This window comes from Arachis hypogaea, chromosome 11, assembly GCF_003086295.3.
Source record: "Arachis hypogaea cultivar Tifrunner chromosome 11, arahy.Tifrunner.gnm2.J5K5, whole genome shotgun sequence".
Classification (NCBI taxonomy): domain Eukaryota; kingdom Viridiplantae; phylum Streptophyta; class Magnoliopsida; order Fabales; family Fabaceae; genus Arachis; species Arachis hypogaea.
Genome location: NC_092046.1, coordinates 140,051,500 through 140,071,556, shown reverse-complemented (window position 1 = coordinate 140,071,556; position 20,057 = coordinate 140,051,500). Strand labels below are relative to the sequence as shown.

The 20,057-nt window shown below is 34.4% G+C and overlaps 2 protein-coding genes across 2 annotated transcripts; one reads left to right on the top strand and one right to left on the bottom strand.

The window, feature by feature from the left end:
• Positions 1-316: 316 nt before the first annotated feature.
• On the bottom strand, positions 317-2,178 carry LOC112722010 (uncharacterized). The gene is made up of 2 exons (XM_025772996.1): positions 1,155-2,178; positions 317-1,068 (listed from the first exon to the last, which is right to left on the bottom strand). The coding sequence occupies exons 1-2, from the start codon at positions 2,176-2,178 to the stop codon at positions 317-319; spliced, it is 1,776 nt and encodes a 591-aa protein (XP_025628781.1).
• A 6,304-nt stretch (positions 2,179-8,482) lies between these two features.
• Positions 8,483-11,057, top strand: LOC112723006 (scopoletin glucosyltransferase). The gene has a single exon (XM_025774224.3). It carries the CDS (start codon positions 9,428-9,430, stop codon positions 10,889-10,891), a length of 1,464 nt encoding a protein of 487 aa, XP_025630009.1. The 5' UTR covers positions 8,483-9,427; the 3' UTR covers positions 10,892-11,057.
• The last annotated feature ends 9,000 nt before the right edge of the window (positions 11,058-20,057 follow it).

Genomic DNA, 20,057 nt, shown 5'->3' with positions numbered 1-20,057 from the left:
TTATGTAATTTGTTAAGTGAATTAATTGTTGTGTAATCATCTGACTGGTTCGATGTGTCCAGTTTGTTTGGCAGGCTTATGGCATTGGATACATCGACCCAGACGTAATTCCTTTAGCCATCCGTCATAATTCGGTTATCTGGAGTGCCACAGTGCCACTTATATCTTTTGAATGCATCGAGTGGCATGCAACTGATAGAGTCAGGAGGCAATTTGGATTGACACAGGGTGTTCCTAATCAAGAGCGGGATCTAGGTGCATCACACGGCGAAGTTCTAACTGGGCCTAAGAATCAAGATTGGGCCGATACCCACTCTCATTGCTTGTATCGCCTCGGGCGACGCAACATACGAGTGTCCATCTCATTCAAGAAGCAGGTCATCTTTGGCCGACCTTTGGCTACCCGTCTGAGAAACGGGTTTCCAACGAATCTAGGTCCATGATAAGCAGGCCACGTTGCCGGATTTTTCAGTGGTTCAAACCTAGCCCTGTATACTCTTCGAACTTGGTCCATCTTGTAAACGTCATTAACGTACACTTGCCAATCCAACATCTGATTTGCACAACACGCAAACACGTTTTGACATGGAATTCGGTCAACCTGGAATTCACCACAGTCGCACCGATGGTGGCGTAGGTCAACTGCATACTCAACCCCACTAGGCATCTCGCATACTTCGAAGACTTCATTTTCTTTATCAAAATAGATAACATGTATGTTACCTGATGCTCGTTGATTTGCATGCAGCTTGGTTATCACCATCTCAGAGAACACAAGTCTAGCATTGATTCGGGCTTCAGCCTCAGCTATTTTCCTAGTAAACAACTCATTCAGTCTGTAAAATGTAGCCTTAACAAGTGCAGTGACTGGAAGATTGCGTGCACCCTTTAAAACGGAGTTGATACATTCCACAAGATTGGTGGTCATATGACCCCATCGGTAACCACCATCAAATGCCAAAGCATACTGCTCACGAGGGATCCGATCAAGCCAGTTGGTGTAAGCCTCACCCCGTTCCTTTAATCGTTCATAGCGCATCTGGTACTCCCTGGTCATCCTCGAGTATCCTATGAAAAACATTCAGTCAACTATGAACACCATTCTATTTGATCGTACTTACAATAAATTCAAAGTTCATTCTATTCAAACTTACCAATGTTGACGACAAGCTTCTGCAAGTAAGGTGCCTTGAACTTCCTTAAGAAGTTGGACTCAATATGCTGGATACAAAACATATGGAAAGCTCTAGGAGGAGACCACGCCCCATTACTTCGTTCAATAGCTGACCTAATCGAATCGTGTCGATCAGAGATAAGTCCCACACCATCATGTGTCACCACATGTTGACGCAGGTTGCTCAAAAAAAAGTACCATGCGTCAGAAGTCTCTCCCTCCACTATGGCAAATGCAATAGGCACGATGTTGTTATTACCATCTTGTGAGACTGCAACCAATAAACAACCCTTGTATTTTCCATACAAATGAGTCCCGTCCACCTGCACCACTGGCTTGCAGTGTCTGAAGGCCCTTATACAAGGGTAATAACTCCAGAAGACTCTATGTAGAACACGTATATCAGGAACCAAATCATCCCCCTGGTAAGCATGCATTGTTTCAAAGTGAACCACTGCTGATGGCTCTTTGTGGCACATGGCCTCAAACCATATGGGCAAAGCTTCATACAATGCTTCCCAACTTCCGAAAATTGATTCGAACGCCTGCTGCTTTGCTAACCAAGCCTTGCGATAACTGATGGTGTAGTTAAACTTTGACTGGACATCAGCAATTACTGATTTCACCTTTATAGACGGGTCAACCTCTACCAATGGCTTTATTGCTTCTGCAACTGTCTTGGAATCCAGCTTCGAATGGTCTTGAGAAATAGTAGACCTGGTACAAGTGTGACTTCCATTGTACCTCCTTATCTCCCAATAGTACTTCTTCTGCATTTTGGTTACCCTGATCAACCAGTCACAACCATTCCCATATTCTGTACATTTGGCATAGAATGTCATCAGTTCCGACTCATATACCCGATAGTCCACACCTCTACGAATGGTATAATCTTTCATTGCCTTGATTACTGCCTCCCTTGAACTGAATTCCATCCCCACTGTGAACTCACCATCCGCCACAACAGGAGACGTTGCATACATCAAAAGTAATAAATGCTTCATTATGTACTCAGTAAGAATTCTTTTATTACAACTCAATTAATAAACACACTTTACTATGTAAGATCGTTATAGTCTTATTTTTCGCTATTCCATCTACGTAAAGAACAACTAAATATCATTCACAACAAAGAACTATTAATTAATAAAAAAATCAAACGCTATGGTCACAAATGCCTAGTCACATATCACATACATTACTCATCCGACTTATTGATCTGCTACTTTAGAGTTTCACATAGCTACCTAGGTTTACGCACCTGCATTCATATATTGCGGAAACTCCGTTGCGTGCAGAGCCTCCAAATCCAACGACCGCATGAAAGAAGGCTCCTGAAACGGATGCGGGTTTGCTAGTGCATTTGCAACTTCCGCCACATCTGCGTTCATGGCGCCGCCAGCTTCATCTTCGTCTTCACCTGGACTGACGATCTCATAGTTACTTTCAAATTCATCTTCGCTTTCACTATTATAATCTTCCAATTCAATGTTACGGTCCGCTTCAGATTGCTCAAACTCAATATATAACTCGATGCACGACATTCGGTGGCGATTTTCCATGTACATTGAAAACATTTCATGCATACTCGCTTCGTCCGTCACGTACTTGGTCTGAAATTGAACAAACCCACCAAACACAGGTAAAGGATACCTGTACAAAATACACGATACTCTCCTACATCTTTGAGAATCTATCTTCTCACAAATCACACCTTTCAACTCCTCAAATGACAATGTAAACGGAATAACAACATCTAATGGATTTTCACACACAAATTGAACTCCCTCATATGTTTACAATAAGATCTGTCCGTAATAATAAATCTTCAATACAACTCTATCATCCATAACACTACACGTACTTGACTATTCTCAACCTCACGGAAATTTCTTTTACAAAAATGAAGGAGAAGAATTAGAGAAGAGAAGAGAAGAGGATGAACATTAGCTGAGACCGGCGAGGAAGAAATGGGACTTCTGTGAACTCACCATCCGCTTTTTGTATGCACTAACGCGCAAATCGGACGGACCGACCGCTGCACCCTCAAATCGGTGGGTGTGATTAGTGCACCCCGGATTAAAATAAAATTTTCTGTCTCCAGTAATCGGTCCCACGACCGATTACTGCACTCTTCACCTAACATCTTTTTCCACCCAAAAATCGGTGGCACCGATTTCATGCCCCTCAACCTCTCCCTCACACAAATCGATCCAACCAATTTGTGTTACTTCCTTTCTGCTTGAAATTGGTGGGTCTGATTTCTTCCCCCCAAAATTCCAAAAAATCAACGCCGTCATAATAGTGTAAATCACCCATAATGATCATATCCCAACATAACTCACACCCCCAAATCATATCCAAAAAAATCAGCCAAACCGGGAATCAAACCCAGTAGAATCAATTCATGTGGCAGCCTATATATTGAGAATTAGTCTCCTACATACCACTTACATTGCACCCCTTATCTAAAATATATTATTAGAAATTTAATTAACATATTTGAGAAATTGTGATTCATTTTCCAAGTACAGCTTTTTTCTCGTTCTCCATTAAATTATAAGAAAAAGAGACATTACCCGTTATTTGACTATTGGGCAATAATTTTAAGAACTATAGGTCATAGCTTATAAGAAAGTCAAATTATTTCCATAAATTTTATAATTTTTCCCCAGACTTTAATATCATTGATTGATGATAATAATAATAATAATAATAATAATAATAATAATAATAATAATAATAATAACTTAGTCCGTGTTTATTTATAGGCACAGAATAGTAATCCAATACAAAATTATATTTAATTTATAAAATATGAATATAAATATTATGTTAAAAAATATTATATTAATATATTTTGTGTCTTTTAATTTCTAATAAAAAAGATATAGAATTTTTAATAAAAAATATATTTTATTTTTTTATTTTTCTTTTAATATTTTTATTATTTTTTTTTCGTTATATTTTTTTAAAATTATTTGTATTAAAAATAAAAATAAATCAAATTTTTATAATTTATTTTTTTATATATTTAATTTATTTCTAAATTAAATATAAAAATATTAATTTTTATTTTTTATCTTTTATATATATTTTATTTTTAGTAATTTATTTTGTCCTGTTCTCAAAATTAAATGTAATAATCTTGAGAAGAGAAAAATTATAATTACTAAATAACCTTAACTAATAATATTATAATTTATAAGAGAAAATTACACTCTCCTCCCCTGCGAGATGTTAAAATGACACTTCTCTCCTCTCTATTTTATAAATGTATATTCTCCTTCTTTCTAACTTTTAAAAAACCTCCTCTTTAATCTATTTTAAACTTTTTGTGTTAACTAATATTAACTTTATCCATTTTTTAAGAAAAAAATTATTTTAAAAAAAAATACCCATGAGCAAAAATTTTATTTTTTATCATTAAATTTTGCTTACCAAAATATCCTTTAATAAATTATTCTTTTATTGATTAAATTGTATTTTTAAAAAAACTTAATAATTATATTATTTTTTTCTAAAATACCCTTCAATAATTTTTAATTATTAAATTATAATTTTACCAAAATTTTCGTTAACAATTTTTTTATATTTTACTATTAATTTTTTGATATATATATATATATATATATATATATATATATATATATATATTTCAACATTAAATAAAAAATTTTAGTAAGATAATTTTTCAATATCAATATATATTAATTGTTATACATATTAACCGTAGTAAGATTTTTTTATTTAATGTTAAAATAATATGTATTGATATCAAAAAATTAATAGTAAATATAAAAATAATTGTTAATAAAAATTTTAGTAAAATCATAATTTAATAATTAAAAAATTATTGAAGGATAGGTATCTTAGAAAAAAATAATTTAATTATTAATTTTAAAAAATATTTTGGTAAAAATATAATTTAATCAATAAAAGAATAATTTATTAAATGATATTTTGGTAAGCAAAATTTAATGATAAAAAATAAAATTTTTGTTAATGGGTATTTTTTTTAAAAATAATTTATTTTTTCTTAAAAAATAGATAAAGTTAATATTAGTTAACACAAAAAATTTAAAATGGATTAAAGAGGAGATTTTTTAAAAATTAGAAGGAAAGGAAATGTATATTTATAAAATAGAGAAGAGGGGATATCATTTTAGGATATCCTAGGGGAGGAAAGTGGAATTTTCTCAATTTATAATTATTACAAATTTCACTTCCAACTATAAAGTATAAAAAATATGGTGTTTGCTACTGTACGATGATAAATTCATACGTACCGATACGTTTAAAATATAGACAAATAACAATAAGATATGTAGAATTTCTTTTCCACGTCAGCATTTAATTTTTTCTTTTTTAAATAAATAGTATATCACCACTTTTACTAAAACACCCTTTTAATTAAATAAAAATAAAAAACATTTATTTATTTAATTTTATAAAAAGACTTAAACATATTTTCTTTATTTGAATAGACAAAAATACCATTTTAAATTAATCAAATTTTAGAATTCAATTATTTCTAATTTTATAATTTCAAATAATTGAAACAACAAAACAAAAACATATTAAAAAAACAAAAAATCAAAATTATTCTTTATCTGTGTTAAACATAATAAAAAAATAAAAAACCAAAATTGTTCTTGGTATGTCAGGCAAGGACGTTCTCTTAACGCACTTTACATGTTTCCCAGCAACATAAACCTTGAACACAACGCCACCATGGTTCACGAACTCTTGAAACACCACCGTGGTGGCAGCGCCGCCGCCGGTGTTCTTGTTCAACGTTTCTCGGAGCCCTTGGACGTCGAAAACCAAGCAAAGCTCGTGAGATTTCATGGTTCCATCAGCATACAATGGCTTTGCGATAACTGGGAACCTCAAATTCGAACCCATTACCATTTCCTCCACTGAGTTCTTAGTTTTCTTCTCATCATCAACGACCACTTGGTACGGAACACCAACGGTGGCGCTTTGGAGCGAAAGTGGCAAGTGGGACGCGGAATCAAGCATTGAAACGCGGTTTTGAAGTTTCTGAACGAGGTGTGGGGGATCAATGATGATGGTGGTGGTGGCACCATGTATGGATAGGTATTCGTGAAAGTTAAGGTTGTTCCAATGTTTGGGTTGGAGCTTTTGAATGATGCAATGGAAATGAAAATGAGGGTGTTGTTGGATCAAGGGCTTGTTGATGTCGATTGGAATGAGACAAAGAATAATTTTGATTTTTTGCTTTTTTTAATATGTTTAACACAGAAGAAGAATAATTTTAATTTTTTATTTTTTTAATATGTTTTTGTTTTGTTGTTTCAATTATTTAAAATTATAAAATTATGATTAATTGAATTCTAAAATTTGATTAATTTAAAAGAGTATTTTTGTCTAATCAAATAAAGGAAAGATGTTTAAGTCTTTTTATAAAAATAAATAAATAAATATTTTTTTTTTATTTAATTAAAAGGGTGTTTTAGTAAAAGTAGTGATATACTATTTATTTAAAAAAGAAAAAATTAAATGCTGACGTGAAAAATAAATTCCACATGTCTTATTGTTATTTGTCTATATTTTAAACGTATCGGTACGTATGAATTTATGATTCTACCGTAGCAAAAAACATTACGTGTGAATTCCCTTTATTAGAAATTAAAGTATTAAACTCCCTGTACGAGTTAAATAAATAACAGAAAACTGAAATGAGACCAAGCCTTTAGCCACAGCCAAAAATTGGGTAGCGGTTGGCAATTTAGCATCATACAGTTCATATCACAAACCAGTGGCTGTCGTCAAGACAAGTAGATCAAGACAAAGAGCGTAAATATCATCACAAAAATATAAGATTTAACTGCGTTTGATGTCAAACAATAACAAACAGCTTATCCAGGAAAAGTTGAAGGATTAATTAAAATCGGGATAACTAAATAAGACAGAAATTGTATTTTCATGTTTCAATGTATTCAGCAATTCTATTTTTGAAGGAAAAGCTAAAGGCCAACTAAAGTTTGGTGCTAAAATTTTTTGAAAAGTGTTTGTGTTTTTTAAAAATATAAGTTTATTTTTTTGTATTTGATAAATTAAAAGATTTATGTGTTTATATTTATAATTTTTAAAAGTTAAGGATACTTTTAAAAGCATAACTTCTTAAAAGGAGATTTATGTACTTATCAAAATTAAAAAAATTTAATATAATCTTATACAATTAATATTTAAATTTAATTCTTACATTAATGTCTATTATACTATTTTTAAATTTTAAAAATTATTATTAAATACACTTGTTGTTGTTTATATTTATTAAAAATTATTTTTAATTTAGTTTACCAAATATAAATATTATAATTTTTAAAAAGCTAACTTTTATAAACTATTTTTTATAAAATAAAAATTTTACCAAATTAAATAATAATAATTTTTTATTACTCTTTTCGTGGCCAAGATAAAATTTCCAATGATAGACTTAATTATGGCTTATAAGTTAAATCTATATTATTTTATAGTAGATATTATTTTGATCTAAGTATTTAAAAAAAGAAACACATATTCTTTTTGTGTTGTTAATTAAAAGATAATTTACAAATATAATTCATTAATAATTATTAATTTTATATAAATTTAAGAGTTTTTGATATATAAATAATATTACTGTAAGCCATCTAATAATAAAATAATAAACAAAAATAGATGACTTTTATATGTATGTGTGTATGTACGTGCAGATGTGAGTGCGTGTGTTTTACGCTTCATATCATATATTATTGAAAATACCTAGAAAATTAATATTCTATTTAATTATATTAAATATATATTAAAATTAATTATTAAAATTAATTATTAATTTAAAATATATATTAAAATATAAAATATATATTAAAAATAAATTAAATAATATAAATATTTTATATATAAATATATAATAATTAATTAATTTTAATGTATAAATAATGTTTTGTATTCTATTAGTTAATATAAACATACTAAGAATCGAGTTTAATAGTATCTAAAAAAAAGCCTTAAAGAATAAATTTAATGATTAAGAGTTCTGTCCAATTCTAAAATAGATGTGACAAAGAGAACACTAACCTTTTATCATTTATTTTAATATATAATAACTCATTTTTTTATATACTTTTAGTATTTTTTACTACATTATAATTTTTTATTATTATTATTTATAGTTATTTTTTATTTAATTGACTCTCTCTAATAGGATCAACAATATTATAGTTAAAAATAAATTTTTTTGTATTATTCTATTATTTTTTAAGTATATACATAAGAATGTTAGTTTTGTATTTTTTTTCAATATTTTTGTGCATCGTATATTTTTAGTACTTTTGATATTCTTGTTTTTAGTTCTGTTTTAAATTATACATTTTTACTAATTATGATTTTATTATTATTTGTTCTTAACTTTTTATTTAATTTGTTCTTTCTAATAAGATAAACTATTTATATTATAAAAGAATTATAATAATAGACCATACACAAAAATTATAATAACAAATTATACGAAGCTAATCAAATTTATCAATTTATTATTACTTTATGATTAATTTTTTTATTTAATTTATCTTTTTTAGTGAGATTAATAATTCTTAAGAGAAAAAAAAATAAAGGGTATAATTGATAATAAAAATATTTCTTAACTAATAGTATAACGTAAAAATTAATGCATAATCTATAACTTTTAACTTTATAAGTGAGAATTTTATCTGTATTTTGAGATAAACAAAAATAGTCAAACAAAAATTCTTCAAAAAATTTGAATGTGATTCTTATAATTAAAAGTTTAAAACGTTGCTCCAAACTCACTCTAGAAAGTTAGTGTTTAGTCAAATTTATAGATAGATATGTTTTGAAAAATGCTATTTATACACTAAAATCAGCCACAAATACATTGTATTTGTGTATAAATATATATATGGTTTAATTTATTTTTAATATATATTTATATTTTAACATATATTTTATATTGATAACTAATTTTAGTGACTAATTTTAGTGTACACTTAGCATAACCCATATATATTTTTTTTATGGTGGTGGCAACTAGGAAGTCATAGCATCTGCCGTCCCCATTTTATCATTATCCATACAAACACAGATACAAATACAAAAGCAAATCCTCTACTTGCAAATCACCAATAGCAGGCAAAATCTGCTAATTAAAATACTTAGCGCTCTTCTAATAACTATAAAGACGCTTTATAATTTATCTTCTAATAACTACATCAGTTCTTAGAAATGGGGTCCGTTAACTTTATTAACGAAGAACGGCCACTCAAAATTTACTTCATTCCATACTTAGCATCTGGCCACCTGATCCCTCAATCCGACATAGCAAGATTATTCGCCTCACGTGGCCACCACGTGACAGTTCTCACCACTCCCTCCAACGCCCAACTCTTCCTTAAATCAAATCCCTACCGCCACCACAACTACCGGGTTCAAACCTTCCAATTCCCCTCCGATCAAGTAGGCCTTCCCGCAGGCATCGAAAACCTCGCCGGTATCACAACCGTGGACGACTCCTACAAACTCTATTATGGAACCATGCTTCTCCAAGAACCCCTCACCAACTTCATCGAGCAGGACCCGCCAGACTGCATCGTGGGCGATTTTCTATACCCGTGGCTCCATGACCTCGCCATTAAGCTCAGAATCCCGAGGTTCGCCTTCAACGGTTTCTCTCTCTTCACCATCTGCGCCATGGAGTCCCTCAGATTACACCGTATGCAACCTACCGGCCCTTACCTCATTCCAGATCTTCCTCACAAAATCACCATGAACGCAGTACCGCCCAAGTTTCCCAAAGATTTCCTCGAAGTCCTGTTGGAGACGGAGGCTAAAAGCGATGGACTTCTTGTCAACAACTTCTTAGAGCTTGACGGAGAAGAGTACGTCCAATACTACAAGAAAATCACAGGTCACAAAGCTTGGCATCTTGGTCCTGCATGTCTTGTTCGCAGAACCTCTGAGGAGAAAGCAGAGAGGGGCCCTGAAAAGAGCGTGTTGAATGTTGAAGATTGTCTGAGTTGGCTCGACTCGAGAGGAGCCAACTCAGTAGTCTACGTCAGCTTTGGAACCGTTTGCCATTTTCCGGATAATCAACTGTACGAGATAGCGTGCGGCGTGGAAGCGTCGGGTTGCGAGTTCATATGGGTGGTGCCGGAGAAGAAGGGGAAGGAGAGTGAGAGCGAGGAGGAGAAGGAGAAGTGGCTGCCGAAGGGGTTCGAAGAGAGGAACAAGAAGAAGGGTATAATTATAAGAGGGTGGGCCCCGCAGGTTTTGATATTGGGGCACTCCGCCGTGGGTGCCATGCTAACGCACTGTGGGTGGAACTCGACGTCAGAGGCTGTAAGCGCAGGGGTTCCAATGATAACATGGCCGTTGCACAGTGATCAGTTCTACAATGAGAAGCTGATAAGTGAGGTACGAGGAATTGGGGTGGAGATTGGTGTAGATGAGTGGGGCGTTTATTGTTACGGTCAGAAGGAGAAGGTGGTAGGGAGAGTAGAAATAGAGAAGGGTGTGAGGAGGTTGATGGACGGTGGAGATGAAGCCGAGCAAATCAGACGGCGTGTTCAAGAGTTCAAGAAGAAAGCTAGAGAAGCTGTCCAGGAAGGTGGGTCATCTTACAATAATTTAACGTCTCTTATTCATGAAATAAAAAGGTTAAGAGACTCTAAGCTACACGAATTTGAGTAAAGTGATTTCATTTTCATAGATTGCAACGTGGTGCTTATATTGGTAAGAGTTAATGAATGTTTCCAAACCAATAAAGGTATAGTGTGTATGAATTAAAGTTTGTAAACAAAATTTGTATAAAATTGATTTCCACTAGGAGGTAATAATATGATTTATGTTTGGTAAATTTTATATTAAAATATATTATAATAAATTAAATATTATTTGAATTATATTATTTTATAATTTTATTTTAAATATTTAAATAAATTTTAATATTATTTTTCTAATACTTTCAGTATTTTTTAATATTCTCATAAAATTAATAAAATCATAATACAAACTAAAAAATATTCTATACAAAAAAAATAACAATAACAGTAAAAAAATTTATATAAACAAAAAAATAATAAAAATTCTATAACAAAATAATAATATGCATGATCGAATATTAGAGAAAAATAACAAAATTTATTTAGTTATTTGTCTTTAGAGGAAGAAAAATTAGACAAACAAAAAAGTAAAACTTTTAAAAAAAGTAAACGTGTTTGATACTTTAAACGCTAAACTAAAGATATACCATAAAATCAACTAATAAAATTAATTATTAATATAAAATATATATTAAAAATAAATTTAAATATTATATATATTTATACATAATTATATAATGACTAATTTTAATAATTAATTTTAGTATAAAAATAAATAATTAGCAACGGGACTTATTGGTCCAATTTATATCTTTAATATATAATATGTATATTCATAAAATATATAAATAAATGATAAACAAGTATTTAGTGTCACAAAGATATAATTAATTTGCTAATAATATGTAAATAATATTTGATATTATGAAATGTAAAATAAATAAATATTGAATTTGAGTAAGAATAAATTTAATTTTTACAGATTATTGGTCAAATGAGGGTGAATCAAATTAAAAGATTTGGATGTAATAATGTTAAAATTAAGAAATTTAAATTCACAGATAAAACTAGTCTAGAACATAGATTCCTATCATATGTATCCTTCTAATATATATATTTTTTTAAAATAAACAAAAATTTTATTCCATCGAGAAAATAATATAATATGTCCAAAGTTAAGGACTAACAAGCAAAACAAAAGAGCCTGGTCTCCCAATTAACCTCATAATAAAGTAAAGTAAGCCAATTTCTAATAACGGCGAAAAAAAAGAAAGTCATGATTTAGGAGAAGTTCTTCCAATAGATGGATAAAGGCAGCAACTATCGCTTCAGGACGCTCTTCCTGATGTTCGATTATTCGAAGATGCTTCGATTACGATCCTTCCAAACAATAAGTGATCTTTCATATATTAGAATAAAAGTGATCTTTATACACGATAATTAATTATTATATATTTTATACTAATAACTAATTTAACCTAGCATGCTTGATACCAGAAGTATCATTACATACATGGCTAATATCTACTTTTACTTTCTTGAGTTATATGTTGGTGGAAACAATTTAACATGATCAATTCCAATATTTAGTGGTCAAGGGCAACGGATTTGGGGACACAAATCTTATCTCAATTGCTTCATGCTTGTTGCCAATTAGCACGCAGGGTTTGTATAATGAGAAAGACTCGCATATATATTTAAACCAATTATACTAGCAATATACTAAAATTAATTATAAAATTAGTCATTAAATAAAATATACATTAAAATATAAAATATATATTAAAAGTAAATTAAATAATATATCTTTATATACAAATTTTAATAGTTAATTTTTGTGTATAAATAATATTTTTATATTTTAACCATGCATAAAATACAAAGATATATTCATTGCAAAGGGAAAACAAAAAAAGAGCGACCCACATGTTTATTTTCTCTCACTCTCTATTCAGCTATTCTGTGTTTCTGTGTATGTCTACAATATGTATGCAAGCACAATTTGCCAAGACTTTCTTTAATTTATAGTTGTAAGTCTGATTTTTACCGTGGGAAAAATAGTAGGTAGGAAAATTTACTACCCGATGACAGTGGTGCAAAACTGCAAATGATTTGGAAAATCGCAATTGCTTTCACAAGCCTTATCATTCAAAAAAGTGAAAAACCAATAAGTCAATAACCATAATAAAATAGTGTAGGGCTGTAGGCCACCATAGCCTGCAATACGCCAATACGCCCACAAGAAGAGCCCAAAGCCCCAGGTTCGAATCCTAGCCGTGGTGACTAAATTAGTGTGTGTTAATAGGGTTGGAAGGGAGTCCAATTGAATTTGAGTTAGACCAAACTCAAATTTGGTCCACGACTCGATTCATTAACAACTGAGTCTATTTCTTAAGTTCAAATTTAGCTCACCGAAAAGCTTACGAACTCACGAACTAGCTCAAATAATAGGAACATAATCTATAATTTTATATCAATAAATTATAACTTATATATTTTTAAAATATTTAAAAAGTTCAATTTTATATATCGTTTATCTATCAATAAATTATAAATTTTTTATTTATATCCTACATTAAAATTATATATAAAAATAAATATAAAATTTTAAATAATTAAGATCGTTAATATATATATAATTATATATTACTATTTCATATGTATATATATTATATTAAAAATATAGATTAAATACATATAAAATATGTGTATTAATAATTTTTATTATATATAATTGAGCCAGCTTACGAATTAATGAGTTGAGTTTATCTAAGTTCAAGCTCAACTCATTTAATTTATGAGCTCAATTTTAGGCTTAAACTTGCTCACCAACTCACAAATTTAACTTGGAGAAAATTCCACTCCCCTCCCCTGCGAGATGCTAAAATGACACTCATCTCCCCTTTATTTTATAAATGTACATTCTCCTCCCTTCTAACTTTAAAAAAAACCTCCTCTTTAGTCCATTTTAAATTTTTTGTGTTAACTAATGTTAACTTTATCCATTTTTTAAGAAAAAAAATTATTTTTTATCATTAAATTTTGTTTACCAAAATATCTTTTAATAAATTATTCTTTTATTGATTAAATTATATTTTAAAAAAATTAATAATTATATTATTTTTTCTAAAATACCCTTTAATATTTTTTTAATTATTAAATTATAATTTTACCAAAATTTTTCTTAATAATTTTTTTATATTTTACTATTAATTATTCGATATCTATATATATTATTTTAACATTAAATAAAAAATTTTAGTAAGATTATTTTTCAATATCAATATATATTAATTGTTATACATATTATCAGTGGTAAAATTTTTTATTTAATGTTAAAATAATATATATTTGTTACGATGGGTAACCGGAGATGGTGGGCTGGACTTGCTAGGTTAGCCCAATCGTCTGAGGAAGGAAGCCTTTGAGATGGTCTGCACCTTGGGGGCCTCCGTCCGACTTGTGAGCATGAACGAATGGGGGGTGGTACCTGCAAAGACACTCCGATGGCTAAGTCAGCAAGGGGTTAAGCAGGTTTAGAATGTATTGGAACTTGGAGATACCTGAGAAGTGTCAGTGTATTTATAGTGGTGAACCAATAACTACCGTTGGAGTAGTGCCACTTTTTTAGGGTGTTAACCGCCCCTTTATCTTAGGGAAGTTAAGATATGGCTTGGGGAAGTGATTAGAGAGATTCTAGGGGCAGTTATTCATTCAAATGAGTGCTTATCTGCCAGCTAACCCTCGTTCCCGACCTCTTTAGAGCAAGTCGTGACGAGTACCGACTTCCTAAGACGAAGATTGGTACTGGGTGAGGCCCAACCCTTTGGATTAGGCCTTTCGCTTGGTTCTGGGCCTTTATTATTGGGCCAGGGTATGAACAGTGCCCCTACTCGAGCCCAATTTCTCTTTAAGATTTGGGTTCGAGTATTCTACTCGGGGTTGTAGACGACTTGTTGGAGGACTGACGTGATGGTCTGAAGCCGACGTGACTTTTCGTGACCTTTTGGTTCTGATAGTTATGTCTAATCAAGCGTCGTGTCCGTTAGGGATGTGCGTAGGGATTAATGGCCTTGGTAACGGTGCGTCTTTAAATGACTGCCCCATTTTTACCATTGTGCCCCTAACGTACTTATAAATACTTTCCCTCTCTTTCATTGTTTCGTTTCTGCGATTTTTCAAATCTCCTCTTCACTCGTTCGTGCTGCATCTTTGCATTTTCGAAGGCTTTTGCTTCCTTCAACTCTCATTTTCGGATAAAGGTTAGTTCTTTCTGTAACATGCCTTTCTATTTTTATACCTTTATTTTGTAGATAGGTGAGTTTGTAGACTTTGGTTCCGTATTCCCTCCCTTTAGAGACCGTGTTCTTGATTTTCCTTTTCTTTTTCCCTTGTAGGTTTCTGTCACCCTTTTAAGAAAAAGAAATGGCCTCCGTAGATGTTCTTTCTCAGTGGGTTGATGTCACGGTCCTAGGGGAGGAACCCTCGGTCGATACTGAGTTTATTACCCATCTTCGCACTCACCACAGAATTTGCGCTTCTGAGGAAGATGAGCCGAAGTATGAATTGGTAGTCCCGAGTCCAGAAGACCGGGTTTGCTTCGGGAGGGTCAATGAGGCGGCCCCTCATTTTTTCTTTATGTATGAGTGTATGATCACCCGTTTGGGTGTTTTTCTTCCTTTTTCAGACTTTGAGATGTCTGTTTTGCGTCACTGTCGAGTTGCCCCTACTCAGCTTCACCCCAACTCTTGGGGTTTTTTAAAAATTTATCAATTTATCAGCCAAGCTTTGGAGTTCCCGACCTCTTTGAAGATTTTCTTCTATCTTTTTCATATGACTAAACCCTTTAGTGGGCTAAACAATAAGCAACAGTGGGTATCTTTCCAAGCCATACAGGGTCGGAGAGTTTTCACCCTTTTTGACGAATTCTTCCATGATTTTAAAAATTATTTTTTCAAAGTTCAAGCTGTAGAGGGTCACCACCCCTTTTTCCTGGACGAGATTTCTTCCCCCCGCTTTCCCTTGTACTGGTTGGAGGCCTCCCCCTGTGAGAAGTATGGTCTGGATGATCTAAACGAAATGGAGGCGGCCGTTGTGGGGTTCCTCCGAGAAGTGTGGGGGAGGGCCCCATATCTAGACACTAAGAAATTCCTCCAGGGGTCTCCGACTTTTATCCAGGCGCAACTAGGTAGCTTTTGTTTTTTACTTCCGACTTGCGTTTTCTTGTACCGACTTGTCTGACTTTTTGTTATTTTTTGTAGAGATGGCGAAGAAGAATGCTCAGGAGTCTTATCAGAGGGTCCAGGAGGCCAAAGCGAGGTCTCGTGCCAGGACTGGTGGCGCCAAGGCGGTTATCTCTCCTCCTCCTCCTCCTCCTCAGAACGTTGGGACTCCCTCCCAGCCTATTGTGATTTCTTCTTCTGCTTCCTCTCAGCCGCCCCCTTCTGCCCGATCTTCTCCTGAGCCAGAGAAGAAGAAGCGCAAGACCTTAGAGTCTGACTCTTCTGGTGAGGTGAAGGCGGATGCTCTTGCATTCGTCCGAAAGAACATCTACCCCCATGCTCGTATAAGTATGGATGATGTGTCTGTTCGTCACCACCTTACCACTCTGGTTGAAGAGAGTCTCAAGGCGGCGGGGGTTTGTGGCAAACTCTTGGATATTTTTGAGAAGGCTCCTCTCAGCTCTTTAGGAATGACCTCGAGGGTCGAGGAGCTGGAAGGAAGGCTTCGTATATATCAAGAGCATGAGAGGGAGTTGAAGGAGGAAGTCACCAAGCTGAAGGAGGAGAGATATAACCTCCGGGAGAAGGGGAGGAAGTTGCAAGCCCAATGCAACATGGAGGTGGACTTGAGGAAAACAGCGCAGGGCAGCTATCAAAAGTTATTTGAAGATCTTGTGGCTGTGAAGAATGATCTGCTGAATTCTCGGAAGGCCTATGCCGAGTTGGAGGACTCTATTGCTGATGGCGCCGAGGAGGCTTGGAGGGTCTTTAAGGAGCAGGTCGGAGTCATTGCTCCTGACTTGGACCTTTCTCCTTTAGATCCCGACAAAGTCGTCATTGATGGTGCCATTGTGGATCCTCCTGTCCCTGTGATTGTTTCCGAGTCAAAATTGAAGACTCGGGGGCAGAGGATCATAGAGTCCCCTCCTCGTCCTGAGGACGTTCCGAGCTCTTCTACTGTTCCTCCGACTTCCTCTTCACCTCCTATGGATGCCTCTCTTCCCGGTCCCGGTGGCGCTCCTCCTGACTCTGGTGGTGGTGATCCCTCTTTTCCTCTTTCGAAAAAATAATTTTGTTGGCTATATGGGGGCCCGGCCTGTGGGTCCCCCCTTTTTTAAACTTTTATTTGTGTTTGGTGCTGTTTGAACAATTTACTTCTGGCCTTATAAGGCCGTAAACAACATATTTAAAATACCCTTTTTTAATAAGGGTTTAAGTTAAAAATAAATGCCCTTTTTTGGATAAGGGTTTAAGTTACCTTATGTGTGCATGCTTTTTTGATAGTGATTTCTCGAACTCTCCTTGATCTTTTCTAAAAAAAAAAAAAAACCTTTTCTTTGGCTTGTCTGTCTTTTTGCACTTTTTTAAGGGTTTTAAGGGCAGCTTTCTGATCTTTTCCTGGGTTTTTCGATCTCTTTTGTTTATTCCTCGTACTCAATTTTGTTTTATTGAGTTTTTATGACTTAGGTTATTTTTGCGATGCGTTTCTTTATTTCTCGGCTTTTCCGACTTGTAAGTCAGATAATTTCCGAGTTTATTACGATCAACTTTTATAACCTCTTTACACCGACTTGTACCTCTTCGTTTTATCCTGACGACCATCTAGGTCGGTTCATGGGATTTTCACGTTTTGTCGAGCTTAAGTCGGCGCGTTTCATCGAAAGAGAAAACAAAGAAGTAATTTATAAGAGATATTTGTAAGATGAAAAAGATCTTTATTAATCAGGGAGGTACCTTATTGCTACTAAGGGTCTTTGACAACCTATTTCCCTTAGCCTCTACTATGATGCCTCGTTAAAAACCCTTCTCCAGAAAAAACCCTTTGATTTTTGGGAAAAAATCATGAAGTTGGGAAAAGAGTACATCAGGGAGTAGATTTCGCTTTTAACTGTAGTACCTTTTCATATTACAAGCATGCCACGACCTCGGTAACTCGGTTCCGTTCAGGTCGGTTACTTTATAATAACCTTTTCCTAAGACTTCATTGACCTTGTATGGTCCCTTCCAATTTGCAGCGAGTTTTCCTTCCCCTGATTTGTTGACTCCAATGTCATTTCTGATCAAGACCAAGTCGTTCGGGGAGAATGCTCTTCGAATGACTTTTTTGTTGTATCTTGTAGTCATTCTTTGCTTCAACGCTGCTTCTCTTATCTGGGCTTTCTCTCGGACTTCGGGGAGCAAGTTGAGCTCCTCTTTGTGCCCCTGTACGTTTCCGACCTCGTCGTGGAGAATTACTCTTGGGCTTTGTTCGTTGACTTCTATTGGTATCATGGCTTCTACGCCATGGACTAGTCGGAAGGGCGTTTCTCCAGTGGCGGACTGGGGGGTTGTCCTGTAAGCCCATAGCACTTGTGGGAGCTCTTCGGCCCAGGCTCCCTTTGCATCTTGTAATCTTTTCTTCAGCCCTACCAGTATGATTTTGTTGGCTGCCTCGGCTTGCCCATTGGCTTGCGGGTGTTCCACCGAGGTGAACTGGTGTTTGATTTTCTTACTGGCTACTAGGCTTCTAAAGGTAGAGTCGGTGAACTGGGTTCCATTATCTGTAGTAATGGAATAGGGTATCCCATATCTTGTGATGATATTTTTGTATAGGAACCTCCGACTTCTCTGTGCGGTGATGGTGGCCAATGGTTCTGCTTCTATCCATTTTGTGAAGTAATCTATTCCCATGATCAGGTATTTGACCTGTCCTGGCGCCTGGGGAAAAGGACCTAATAAGTCCATTCCCCATTTCGCAAAGGGCCATGGAGAAGTGATGCTGATGAGCTCCTCCGGGGGAGCCACGTGGAAATTTGCATGCATCTGGCATGGTTGACACTTTTTCACAAATTCGGTTGCATCTTTCTGCAAGGTCGGCCAATAGAATTCAGCTCGGATCACTTTCTTGGCTAATGACCTTGCTCCGAGATGATTTCTGCAGATCCCACTATGGACTTCCTCTAACACCTCGGTGGTCTTTGAGGTCGGTACGCACTTTAATAATGGTGTTGATATTCCCCTCCTGTAGAGAATATTTTTCACCAAGGTGTAGTGTTGTGCTTCCTTCCGGATTTTCTTAGCCTCTTTTTCCTCCTTCGGGAGGATGTCGAATTTTATGTATTCGACCAAGGGGTTCATCCATCCGAGGCTTAATCCGACTACCTCAAGGACCTCTTGTTTGTCTTTTTCTTTTACTACGGAGGGTTCCTGGAGAGTTTCCTCGATCAGGCTTCTGTTATTCCCTCCTGGCTTGGTACTTGCTAACTTGGATAGGGCGTCTGCTCTGCAATTGAGATCCCGAGTTATGTGTTTGACCTCGATTTCTGCAAAGCGCCCAAGATGTTCCAGAGTTTTTTCCAAGTACCTCTTCATATTTGGGTCTTTTGCCTGATACTCTCCACTTATCTGGGAGGTCACCACCTGCGAGTCGCTGTATATCATCACCTTTGTAGCACCGACTTCTTCCGCCAGCTTCAATCCAGCAATCAAGGCTTCATATTCTGCCTGATTATTTGAAGCTGGGAATTCAAATTTGAGGGAAACCTCTATCTGGGTTCCTCTTTCATCCACCAGTATTATGCCTGCGCCTCTTCCTGTTTTGTTTGAGGATCCATCTACATAGAGTTCCCATGTAGTTGGTTTTTCCTCTTGGTCTCCTGCGTATTCTGCAATGAAGTCGGTGAGGCACTGGGCTTTAATCGCCGTCCGAGTTTCATACTTCAAGTCAAACTCGGAGAGCTCTATTGCCTATTGAACCATTCTCCCTGCAACATCCGTCTTTTGGAGGATTTGCTTCATGGGTTGGTTCGTGCGGACTCTTATTGTGTGAGCTTGAAAGTAAGGTCGTAGTCTTCATGAGGCTACTACTAAGGCGTAGGCAAACTTCTCTAGTTTGTGGTACCTTAGCTCAGGGCCTTATAGAACTTTACTGATGAAATATACTGGGTACTGACCGACCTCGTCTTCTCTTATTAGGGCCAATGAGACGGCCTTGTCTGCTACAGATAAGTATAGGACGAGGTCTTCTCCAGCTATAGGTCGGGTCAGAATGGG

What these genes read in the sequence shown, in the direction of transcription:
- LOC112722010 (XM_025772996.1), bottom strand. Translation starts at nt 2,178, where the DNA reads ATGAAGCATTTATTACTTTTGATGTATGCAACGTCTCCTGTTGTGGCG. An exon ending in GAAGCTTGTCGTCAACATTG is followed by an intron (nt 1,069 to 1,154) that starts GTAAGTTTGAAT and finishes TGTTTTTCATAG; the next exon opens with GATACTCGAGGATGACCAGG.
- LOC112723006 (XM_025774224.3), top strand. Translation starts at nt 9,428, where the DNA reads ATGGGGTCCGTTAACTTTATTAACGAAGAACGGCCACTCAAAATTTAC.